Here is a 13,124-nt window from a genome sequence, read left to right as displayed (position 1 = left end):
AATGCAAACATTTAGTTTTGACAGTTTCAGTAGACCTTTGAATACAATTTTAATATTAACAGCGGGTTCATTAAAAGTAGTGTAAAATTATCCATATGGTCGTAATGTAAACAAAATTGCTGAGTGAACTTTAAAGGCCTCTGGGGCAGAGTCCCAAGGAAATTTACCTCGTTTCTCTTTTGAGGGCTCACCTACAGACCAATACTTTTCTTTAGACACCCCTACCAAGTTTCTACACCCAGCCGTTCTCTCAAATTAGCTGTGACAAAAACCCCGTTTTCGTCCATAAGAATAACATGGGATGGGACTTTAAAGGCCACTGGGGCAGAGCCTCTAGGGAATTTACCACGTTTCTCTTTTGATGGCTCATCTACAGACCAAGACCTTTCTTTAGACACCCCTACCGAGTTTCTACGCCCAGCCGTTCTCTCAAAATAGCTATGACTATTGACTATATAGTCAATGCTATGACAAAGAAAAACAGTTTCAAATTAATATATAGATTCAACGACAAAAACAGCTGTATATAAAAATAATCTCACCAGCTTTTTGGGAGTAAATATTGATGTTTTTAATATTTAGGAGGTTATAGACATCTAAACAGTCAATCAGTTTTGTTGGAAGAACAGAAAATTTCTTGAGTTTAAAGGAGAAATATTGAAAACAGGAGGTGGAGACAATTAATAGGAAATCTTATACGAATGAGAAGAGTAGAGGAGAGGCCTGGTCTCACAGTAAGGAATCCAGGTACACAATCACTTGGGGAGATATATTTTTTGCCAGTTATGCTAAGCAACTTATTTTGGAAGTAAAACAAAACCATGAAGAATATACATCATGTTTTCACATTGGTAAAGTAAACCTAACTAAAGTCAGATCAAATTAATACATGCAAGAAATGATTACTGGAAACAGCTTTAGGTCGGGAAACATTTGTAGAAAACACTAAAAAGATAAGGCCGGTCCAAAAAATGCTAAAATATTTTTACAAGAAGCGTTTATTATTTCAAAGTGCTATTAAATAGCGTGAGTATTTCAATTAGTTACATAAGCTAAGTTACATAAGTCGGGTCTCTTAAACTGATCGAAAATTATGACTGTTATTACTGTAGTTTTAAAATAACTTCTGTATAATACAGTTACTTGACAATTGCTCGATTTCGAGGAACAGGTATACTAGTAAATAATAATTACCATAAAATATTTGTAGGTAAAACATTATTTTGGAGCCTAATTGAAATGTTATTGACGTTTTCTTTAAATGAATTCCAAAACTGCAAAGCATTACCTTCCAAGGACTAACGGATTTCGTTGGTGGAGGTTGACACTTGGGCCTTGACACAAACAAGTACTTGTATTTCTCTGGTTAAGGCGTGGCCGGATATAAGGCAGTGAAGGTTTGGTAAATCACCATCACGTGATCAGAGAATTTCTGCCACAAATAAAGAAAACAGAAAACGGTAATATAAAATTAGGAAATTGATATTTAGTGATCAGATTTATGGATTCACCCGTAACTATTATAAGAAACATTCCTTCAAATTTTAAAGGACATAGTGTATTTTGTCTCGCAAAAACAGACTGTCCTGCTTGAAAACCTTTGCAAAAGAATTTCTCAATGGTCTTATCTGTCATCCCAATAAATTGACTTTCAGGAATAACATCAATTTGTCACCCGGACTTCCAAGACGCAGTTTTTTACACTCTGCTGTTCCTGTTTCAGGCACGGCGATGACGGGGCTTCGCCCTCACCTGCTGAACGAGCAGGGCAGTGACGACAACTTCTCTGACGACGAGAGCTCGCCTCTCACCCACGATATCTATGGTGGAAGGTAAACAAACTGTACACTCTAGACAGGCTGAAGAGTAGAAATCTAGTAGTCATAGGATTATGTAAAAAATTTCAATTGACCTCGAGGTATTTATACCAGGCTGTATATTGTATACTCACCCTCTTATGCATGGGACCAAATGGAAATGCACCTTCAGGGATGTTTTGGCCCAAGACAAGGACGAATATCACTTTTGTAATGCTAAGATGTGACATGAAGGAACCAAAAATGTAACAGACTTTCGCATGCTAATAGCTTGTCATGATGAGGACGTTGAATTATAACGCATGGATTTGTCACCGTTACATCATCTAGTAAGTTCACACTGACTAGATGATTTTGTCCCCCAAAACATTTATTTCTCTTCACGAGAAACTCCTCTTCCTGCTCCAGAAAGACTCGAAATTTACACACCGTTACGAATAGCATTCATAAAAATTATCCAACTGTGATAAACAAGTCCGAACCATGCGACGACACAATGTTTCACGATATAGAAGGACAAACTAATGAGGCAACATTCGCAATAGACGTAATGTAATGATGACTTTTGTGAGACCCGGCGAGAGGCTGGAATCCTCTCTCTCTCCAAGGCTAGACAGAGATGGGCACAAGGTCCTCGGTCCTCACATTTCGATAATCATGGAAGGACACAGGATACCGGAACTGGAGCGTGGATACAATGGCGGACAACTTCCGACCATAGTCCTCTTCATCTGAATACAAAGATGAATAGCTACTTGTTCACAGTTTCACTTAAATTTCTTCTGGGTATTTTCTCCTAATTAAAATAATGTTTCTAGATGATTAGATGTAGTGATAAGTCTCTTTGTAGCTTAAACCTAAATTTATTGGAGCGCATTTTTACCATAAGTCGTTGCCCCTTTGGATTGTTTTCTACAGATTTGAACTGTCTTGGTGTCACCCGAAAGTAAAGTAAAATAAATTTCATTTGAATAACGAATAAAGTCAGCCCCGAAAAACAGTATAATCTTTTTACAAACTCTACGGTATTTTGTAGTGAAACAGTTTGTCACAGTAAACATGTTCCATATTCTGGATTTACCAAAAAGAAAGGTCTGTACTAGTTTTCCACGATATCAGGCAGAGAACACTAACATAAAGCAAAGTCTTGATTGTCAAATGTTCGTAGTGATCACCTTAAGGAGCGAGCTGGTCTAGCGGGAGGTTCAAGGTTCAAATCCTGTTAATCATCAATGATTACGTATATGTGATAGTGTAGCGACCCTCCAGATCCACATTAGCAGCTTATCGTCCTAGGATGCAAAGGAAGGAAAATTCGATCACATCTAACTCTGAAGTTCGCCGGTCCGATCCTATTTTGTACACAGTTGTCATTTGTCGTTGCGCTGTTCAATTGTTGCCAAGTACAGAAAATGCACAGGTTTAACTAGGGCTATGCTCGATTTCGAGCAAGTATCGAACAAGCCTAAGCAGTTAGCAGAGGTCACTCCCCCAACAGCGTGGGCATATAAGGTCAAAGGCCAGCGGTGGGCGGGTCTCCGGCACAACATACATAACACTGCCTCGTTGTCTTGTTACACAACCCTATGCAGAATATATAACACAGCCGGGCTGGTTAATGTTCAGAGATAAGATCACACATAACTATAATACAAGATTTGAATTTTATCTTGTACAGTCGCATCTATCTATCTTCAAATATTTTTATTTACCTTCGGATACTGAATGATTTACCTTGTAACGAAAAACCCAAGAAATTCAATGCATACATAGGCTAATATATACAACATGCATAGATTATTTTACAGAATAAAACTTGTTGTAGCCTAATAAATTCAAAATTAACGATTAAGTGTTTGATGAATCATTATACCTTTTTTATTCACTACGTATTTAATAAAAAAAATAAAAAAATAATAAAAACGACACTAGATTAATGACCATGTAACGCAGATGTTTTGCTTATATTGGACACATCGGTGAATATAGTGGGAGATTCGCCTGCAGTCAATTTTTTATGGAAGTATGAATAGGCTAATTAGGTTTTGTTACACTTAAGTGTTTAATTAAATGTCTACACGTCGTGTAATCAGACAAAATAAGGAAGATTTGTTAACCTCTAGCATCGGAACTACTTTTATTATCACTTGTTGATCGGTAGGCTATGATATTTTAATATTGCCTATTTTATTGATCGAAAATATCTACACATAATGACCCTGAACCAAACCATAGACGACCTGATCTTAAACATATTGAGGGCATTCCTCAGCCTTGTCTTAGTTCCCAAACATTTCCCTGAGATAGAAGCTGTGCTTTAATTCACACGTTGTCTTACAACGGAGCAATACACAGGCGTGTAACTAGATTATGGGCAGAAGTACAACTTCAAAATATATTTTGACAAACTATCTTAATCCATAAATTCTTATTAAATCGTAACCGTTCAGTATTTATGTATTTAATTGCACTACTGAATTGGCAAGCATGAATTTGGCATGAAAGACAGCTGTTTCGCGCTATTAATTGTTTTTCAACCCACCATGCTCCTCACATTGTTAAAAATTTGCACTAAACGTATATAAACGTCACGGAGAAAATAACTGTCATTCTTCAGTCCATTCAGTTGGTTATAACTCGTGAAATTGCTACATGAACAAACGATATATTAAACTGAACCCTTTTCCAAAAACCATTGTGGTGTAATACGATTTGTATAGATATGTGGATCAATATTAAGCAAAATGTATTTTTTTTACAAAGTATTTTGCTCAGGAAATCTACACAGTTGAGTAAACCCCTTTTAAAGGAAGCCTGGAATCGACAAAAAATTGAAACATTTGCTTATACATAAATATTTTGTTGCGTTTAATGGATTGGCCTTAGATGTATTGTAGTATACTGCGAAAATAATCGAGACAACTTAATTAAATAATTTAAAGACGAAATGTGGCATTTTATTGTAACGAATCTAAGATTTAAACGTATTAATACATTAGGTCTACTCCAACTTTTTGGCTAAGCTATTTGGTTGGATGTTCGTAAGTGTCCAGGATATTTGGCCCCTACTATAGTCTCCTGTAACGGGAAGGAGCGAGGCCATCTTGCGGCCTTGAAGGAGTCACTCTTACAGGCTTTGTCTCCTTAGTCCTGGATTAATTGGATCACACAATGCCTTGGCAGTAGAGGTTCGCCGCCATACGCTGCTAGAAGATGCTCTAGACGGTTTACTGCTTTTGAATTTGATAGATAAGGATGAAAATTAGAATAACACGTATGTTTCTTCTCCGTAACTGGAAAATTACATTTTGAACGTCACTAATTTATTAAAAGGCTAAAGTAGTTAATACCATTTTTTTGCAGTTTAAGTTGAACGAACCAGTTTATTTATTTATCAATTTACTGTGCATATGTTTCTCTGCTGTTGATGGAGTCTAGAAATTATTTTTATAAATTATTCCAGTTTATCCATAGTTTATCCAGTTTTAATTATATTTTGTTTGTAAATTTAATCCAGTTTAAATAATCAGGTCAGTAGCCATGCACATCTTTCAGTGAGGCACAACTATCAATTATTTGCAGACCTGACACTGAAAGTCGTACAGCGCTTAGTTAATCTGGAGACTTTAACGGTGGAGCTGTAATACGCGTTGTTTCACTAGGTTTTGCCGTACATGTTTCATGCAATACATGTCTATTTTGCAGGAAGGTACTGATATGTAATAACGTAGATCAACACAAAGCATCTTATCAGCCAAAAGGGATGGAACATCTTTAAAAGTAAAACCTCTTGTAAATATAGAGATGCGTTCCAAGAGGTTTCTAATACCTCTAGTTGAGAGTGTTTGTTGAGTCCCATCCCCCAGAAAACTCCAGAAGTTGACTGTACAAAGTGTTTTCTAACGCTAAATCGTCTGATTCCAAAGTACACAATTTGTCCATTGAATCAGACTTTGCAACGTCAGACGCCAGATATATTTCACCACCTCGCCGTCGTGTCGCACCCACCTTGTCGTGATATCAGGCCTTTGTTAACCAATCAGACGCCATGTTGTGGGGGAGGGGGGGGAAGGTTGAGGACACCCGGTATCTAGACCGTTGAGTCAAACGGAATTGCGAAGTTCAACTTCACAAGGCCGAAGTTTCAGAATTCCTTCGGCGCTACCATTGTGGGAAGATATATTACACAGTTAGCCGCAATCTTGCTCACAATCACACAAGACTCAGCAAATTCCTCGAACGTTAGTGTTTTTTTTGCGTCTATTCTCTATTTTGTTCTTTACTTTATGCAGGGCTTTCATAAAAATACTAGTGAGGTTTTAACGTTCTGTAAAATGGTGTCGAGAAAACATTTCATACTGGTCCCCCAGTATCTGGTATATTTTTTTATTTTTGCTTATATATTCAGGCTCTAAGTGAAAACTATAAACGATATAACTCTAAACTATGGTGGTTTCTTCATGGTAAATCAACATTTCCATGTTTTATTGGGATGATTAATTAGTAGTTAATTCCGTCACATCATGCGAATCGGTTCTTTCATCCATCTCGATGTTTTCCTTCTCAACTATATCTAGATTGCTTTAGTCCGTCTTTCCGGTGGGAGAATAGAAAATTATTTCTATCAACAAAGATGTAGAAATCCGTTTCTGCCCCTTTCTGCGTCCTTATTCAAATGTATCTTACGGAACAGTTCACCCACAGAGAAGTGTGGTTCACCACAGTTCAATGTGTGCAGTTTTATCCTTTTTGGAACAAAACTACCGTGTGTAGAAATGGACTCTAGCATCTACTTATAGTAGCGGTTTGCAAACTAGCATTTCCATAGTCCATTGCTGCGTTGGCGGTGCGAGGGTCAAGATATGGAGCTTAGCGGAACACCGGGCGTCCTTGGGCACGCCCGAGCCGGGGGCCGGGGCGGAGCCCTGGGCAAAGGTCAAGGGGTGCCACGGGGCAGCCAGGAAGTGGAAGGCGGGAGGGTAGGAAGTGTAGCACTAGGGAGAGTCTAAAGTTGGAAATATGCGATATTGTAACCCCATAACATGTAAAACCACGCTAGTAATTCATTTTACAGCCCACAATAGCAAGGAGGGAAATAAAGCAAGTCTTTCTGACGTGTTTTACCGGTTTTGTTAAAATTGAAAGCAACCACTTTAGTTTTGCTTGCAATCAAAATACCAATTATACACTAGTTTCTTTTTAGAGCCTACGAAGAGAAATCAATGGCAAATTTTATCTTCGTGGCCCCCGAAGATAAAATAATCTAAATGTCCCGCATGGGTTTATTATATAAAATTTTCAAATGCGGGTAGTTTCAATTCAGATACTACCGTAATGCCGCGATAAACATCAATCTACGGTACACGATTCAAAGAATATCGGGTTACACAAAGTATTGAAATAACTGTTGCTTCTATAAGTTCCACTTACTTGTTTTGACAACATTTAATTTTTGTATCGTGTGCAGTTAACTCGATTTGTGACACACCTTGTGATCTATACTACTCGTACACTTTCACTAGTATACAGCCCGGCCCATTTGCGTCACATACAATGCACTCCAAAACTCCACAAACACTCAATACTTGCTTTACCATACATTGCTATACTGTTACACTTACAGTACACTTGGAGTAGAATGCCTGTAAACATTAGTTTAAGCTAAAATGTCTATAAATGTCTTTAACGATTGATGGAAGTACATCACTTTCCCATGTAAAAGCTGAAGCCACGTAGGATGAAAATGGACGTGAAAGCCACCAATAGAGTGTGCTAATGTCAATTATTTATTTCTTCTGCATATAACAATTTAATAACCAAGCGATGACCAATTTGACAGTAGTGTGCTCATATCACTCAACTATTATCTAATTGAAGAAAAATACTGGCTACAATCTATTTCAGCATCCAAAAGTCAATGAATTATTTGCGTCAGCCGATTTGATAATCACCAGTAAGCCTTGCAGTAACCAGCTCTAGATGTATTGCCATTGCCTCTACTACAGCCATGTTATGCAAGTGTTACACAGACTGGCTCTACATACTATACGCTTTCTCGCTGATCCAGATCACCAGATCTCCTCTCCCCCTTCCACAAACCCTCTGGCAGTCACACACTTCCCTTTCTTTTGGAAAGGTAACATGCATGCGCAGAGTTAGCTATATATTTTACTCTTTGAAAATGCCAAACAAATTAATTTCTTTCTTAGGTCCTTTCATGTCCAGCAATTTATGTAGGATCATGATTTAACTGCCCCAAATAATTTTTAACGTTATTTTTATTATTTTGAAAATGTTCAACGTTACGTTTACGTTGCTCTAGTACTCGAATGCCAATATGATCCTGAGAAAAGTCAATGGCTTTTTGGCTCCTTGATCAGCAGTTTTTAATGTTTTCCTGACTTATGAACCAGCTGATCCTAGTCATTAACGCTACACCCATCTTCTCACTCCATTCTACCATTGACTATTGAATAACAGATTCACCCCACACATCGCATTCATATTAAGCTTAAAATAAACACCAAAGCGTGCGTCGATGTCTCCAAGAATTGATAGTTTATTCAATTTATATCTCTTTGTTTGAGTATTCACTCCCTCGCCTATGCAGAAGAATCAGCTGTGTTTCTCTTCAGAGACAATGCGAGAAGTGTGTTATTTAACAAGAGCAAGAAGTGTCGCAAGTTGCACAACTCTGAGCTGGTTAGTCTGGAAGGAGAGACAGAGTTACAATTAGAGTATTAGGTAACAGTCTGTCTAAGGGAACACCCTGTGATATACAAAGGGCGTGCAATAAATTATCTTCATCACCATGTGATCATAACCTACCATAAATTTTTTTCGTCACACTACACTGTTTTATTATACTTTCCACGGCGAATGACGTTTTCCACTAAATCTGTAACCGGCGGAGATTTGGTGGCAAAATTTTGCTTGCAGAATCTGTCTTGTGGGACTTGTAACCCGAGCTAGGCTCAGCCAAGGCCAAATCCGTCCATTGGAACTGTTCCTTGCAGCCACTCCTTGTAACACGAATCTTACAGGGTGTCTCGCAACAGTTGTGCCAAATAAACATATACAAATAGTTAAAAAGCAATTTTTATCTAATAGATGGAAAAAGACATTTTAAAGTTAATCTATTTTTGAACAAACTGAAATTAATGCTTAAAGCTAATTATAAAATATTTCCTATTACATGATGTAACTACTAAATTAATTTAAAGAATTTTACTAAACTCATATTTTTAAATTTATAAGCTACCTGTACGAATGTGAAGTTACTAATCGAAGTTATAGTTTTTCGCTATCTAGGCCCCGTTTAATACCAGGCAATTCACATTTTCGGATCGGTTCCGCTTTCTCTTTCCGCCGAGTCGAAAGATAATCATAGACGAGATGGACTCCCGAACTGTGAAATCTGCTAGATTAAAATAACGACTGCAAATGGTCATTGAACTTTTTAGTGTTCAATTACGATTGATATGATCAGAGAGAGAGCGTTTAACGTTCAGGAGAAACTGGGAATTTCAAGTTTGGAGTGTATATCTTGGTTGGAAGAATATTAAGATAGATCACCGTCACTTTAACAGAAGGATTTCGAAATTTCAAAAATAATAACCGTACAAAACCGTTTACAGGCATCTTAAGTGATAAAGCCAAATTTGTGGCAATCGTTTAGAGATTCTAACCAAATAAAAATACCGGTTTGCCGAATAGTATGAACTGTATAATACCGTATAGTATGAACGAATTACTAAAAGTCTCTGCCCCTCCGGTCGATTCCCAAATGGCTACATCTTGCATGCTTTCGAAGTTTATGAAACAGCTGATCGATTAATCGAAATAGCGGTTTGTTTATTAACTTGAAAGGATTTGTTATGGTCCTTTATTTACATTGTGAAAAAGTGTGTGTTTTAGTAGTTAAGTTATTAAGAGAGTTATGTTTGGTTAAAAGAAAAATAGAGAAAGTTCTGTTGAGTTTTTTCTCATAGTTTTCATTTTAATTTACACAATAAGTTATGTGGTTTGTTTCTTCTAATCTATTGACCTTACATATAAGTCGGGGTTTGAAAGTGAGTAGGCCTACACAAATAACTTGATCTTTTGAAATTACACCATAGTTACAGATTTTAAAACACACAACAGAGCCACTTAAATGATTGCCTAGATAATGTAAACATCTAATCTAAATTGAAAGTAAAATTAGTAATATTAAGTTTAGTTTCTAAGATAAATAATATATGTGTAGGCTAACCATTTAATAAAGTAGATCTAAATGACAACATAATTCTCTTTCCCGTCCTTCCCCCGTTGCGAAGCACGGATATAACAACTCGTATATTATTAATTTGATAAAGTTGCATAAGAAATGTATTGGGTTATGAGAATTAGCAAGGAGCTTTAGATTCAACGCTGGTGGTTTACATAGCAAATATGTATCTTTTTGATTTCAAAATAAAAATTAGGATATTTGAATTCATAACCGTCGTTTTGTAGGATTTGATGCTTAGGTTCCAAGTACAATACTTACTGGAATAGCAAAGTCAATCGAAAGTTAAAATTTTGAGTCAACTTCTTGAAGCTGAGTGTTTTAACATACACGGGGAAATTAGTCGTGTTCTTCAGTGAGATTTTCCGAAAACGCGAAACTAACAGGACCTCACTCCAATCAGAGAAGCGTATGATTCAATTGAAGTTTTCAGAAGAGGGGTCACACATTTCATGAGCAAAGAACCAGCTACGATGACTTCATATTGAGCAACCTCCGTTGAGCAAGTCCCGGAATGCTGTCTGCTAGGTCCATCGTTTATATGCAGCTCAAACGGATTGACTTTCTCACAAAATCTATCATATACAGATTACACTTCTGAATATACTTGAAGTCCACAAGTCTTCAAAAATAAGATTTACCCAATGGTAACCTTGAATTCCCTAGTGTTGTCTCAAATTTCGATTAAAATTAGTTCATGGTTTCAGTAATACATTGACATTCTTTAATTCTTCCTTTCATTTATTCATATTATATTACTAGTAAACCACTAGTTTTTTCGTAGTTATAACAAGCGTGTGACGTCATAAGTTGTTATAGTACTTCTTAGCCTTCAAATCCGAAGGTTGCTGGTTTGATTCCGAGCGTGATCAATTCTGAACCCAGATTGAATTTGTCATTAGGCAATTCAGTGGCGGTTCCAAGGGGGGCTATATGGCTTAAATCCCCCAAGGACCCTTGAAAAATAAATTCAAACATACGTGTCGTCAAAAAGCTTAACGGAGGTTTTTTGGACACAGTTCTGAGAGATGTTAAAATGGCTTTGCAAATAGCTAATTTTCCGGAGGAGGACCCCCGTCCCTGTACTGGTGAAACCCCCATCAGCCCCCCCCCCCTCCCTTGAAGAGGTTCTAGAACCTTCACTCAAAATTACGTTAGATAGACTAGATAGTAAAGTAACATCAGGGTTTGAGCAGTTCCCAAATATTTCAATTTAATAGCAGTCAAAAGTTATTTTTGTACCATGGAATGGAGTTTAGTCAAATAAAAATTCTCACAGATTAATCGTCAATGATGATCGTCATTATAAACAAATAAAAATTACTTTGGTGTGTGAGGTAAGTCAGTTTGCGGCAAGGTATATATAAAGGTATGACGAAGCGACGAAGGTTTATAACTGTGATACACTAGGTTTAATGTCAAGACTAGTTGTGTAACATGGCGAAGGCGAGGAGTGAGGAGGGGGGGGTAGGTGAAGGGCCACGTGAAAGTAACATTAACTGTAACAACACAGCTGGCTGAATAGCAAACAGCTCTCGTGCTAATGTAAAATGTAGATCACCCTTAAAATGTAGTATCGTTGATAGCAAACCATCCACTTTTTGTAAACCTGTTTGAACGTCATTTTTAAAATCTCAAAAAATCAGTAGATAAAGTTTGGTTGGTTTTTGTCCTGAAAATTTCCTTACAAGATTAAATTATTCAAGGTCGTATGGTAGGCCTATACAGATAATTATTCATAACCTTTGATATTAGCCCATATCAACTTTTGGATTACTACAAATAATGGTCTGTGATGCTCATAACTTTAGATAAACCAATCTAGGTACGGTATTTGAATTTGAAGAATCATGAGCATCATTATAGCTTTCGTATAGTGTGTCAAAAACACAGTGTCTGCAGTTGGTGTTTGAAGAAGTTAGCATCAAAAATGAAAGTGGTCTACATTATATGTTCAGACCTGTTAGATCTGACTGCATCAATGAGTTACAGTAGTACTTTAGTGTGAAGCCTGTCTAAGTTGTATGTGATCAAGGCCCCACTAGAAAAACAGGCCATGCTGCATTATCCATGACGTCACACTAGCGGATAGATTCATTGATAAATTCATTGCCATATCCCATATGTTTTAGGTAAGTAAGCTGGCTGTTTGTCAGATTTTAACGGTAAGATTTTAGTACAAATATCCACCACTGTGACTAGTGTTGCGCTTGCGCTGCTGCAGCATTTGGCCTGTTTTTCTAGTGGGGCCTTGATGTGATATATATGCAATCTAATGATTGTTGTCTAATCCAATCTTATAAAGCATTAAGAAGCATTAAGATCTTATGTCTCATTAAAATGATCAAAATAGCTCGGCCAATCAGCTGTAAATCTGTTTGTACAATCAATCTTCAAGTAAGTCCTAAAAGCTGTATAAAAAAGAAACTTCAACAAATGATAGACAAGCTTCTACTACTCAAGTAGAATAATAATCAATCATGCAGTCTTTACTGCAATCTCAGCTGTTTTCAAAATCCTTTTCCACTGCTAACCTCCTTACTCTTGTTCCAGCACGCGAACGGTGCAGGAGACCAAAGGATGGGACGTTTTCCGAGACCTTCCGCCCAAGTCGGACAGTGGCTCCATGGAGTCTCAGGTCTGTCTGGAGTTCACTGTCAAGATCCTGAAGGTCATCGCTTATCTCGTCACCTTTGTCATCGTGCTTGGATGTGGAGTCATCGCCAAGGGATCTGTCTTCTTCATGACCTCACAGCTGAGGCCAGACCGTGTTGTTCCATATTGCAACAAAGACTTAGGTTTGTTTATTTTGTGTATTTCTTCATGAGGAAATTCAGGTCATGTTGTGTACTGTACATGTTCCATAGGTCAATTATTGATCTCTTTCTCCTGAGCAGAGAACTATCCTGCTCTGAACATAGTATCTCCAGTTAACTTGAGGCCAGCTATGAGATTCCCTAGGACATTCCACTTTAAGTTCTGTAGGAAGTTTCATGCAGTGATTTTATAATCCAGGAACTCTGATGCATATGTCATTA

At 37.3% G+C, this 13,124-nt stretch overlaps 1 protein-coding gene across 2 annotated transcripts in view; it reads left to right on the top strand.

Moving 5' to 3' along the window:
* Window positions 1-13,124, top strand: part of LOC129001076 (chitin synthase chs-2-like) — a 60,706-nt gene that overhangs the window by 30,142 nt on the left and 17,440 nt on the right. For both annotated transcript variants that reach the window (XM_054428243.1, XM_054428242.1), the window contains exons 2-3: window positions 1,724-1,832; window positions 12,640-12,884. In XM_054428243.1, the coding sequence (XP_054284218.1) occupies window positions 1,732-1,832; window positions 12,640-12,884 (346 nt within the window). In that variant the 5' untranslated portion in view covers window positions 1,724-1,731. The remainder of the gene's footprint in view (window positions 1-1,723; window positions 1,833-12,639; window positions 12,885-13,124) is intronic.

The sequence above is a fragment of the Macrosteles quadrilineatus genome, unplaced genomic scaffold (assembly GCF_028750875.1).
Source record: "Macrosteles quadrilineatus isolate MER2022 unplaced genomic scaffold, UCM_ALF_1.0 Scaffold_8__2_contigs__length_117827958, whole genome shotgun sequence".
Taxonomy (NCBI): domain Eukaryota; kingdom Metazoa; phylum Arthropoda; class Insecta; order Hemiptera; family Cicadellidae; genus Macrosteles; species Macrosteles quadrilineatus.
The sequence above is the reverse complement of the archived record's forward strand: the minus strand, read 5'-3'. Positions and strand labels throughout refer to the sequence as shown.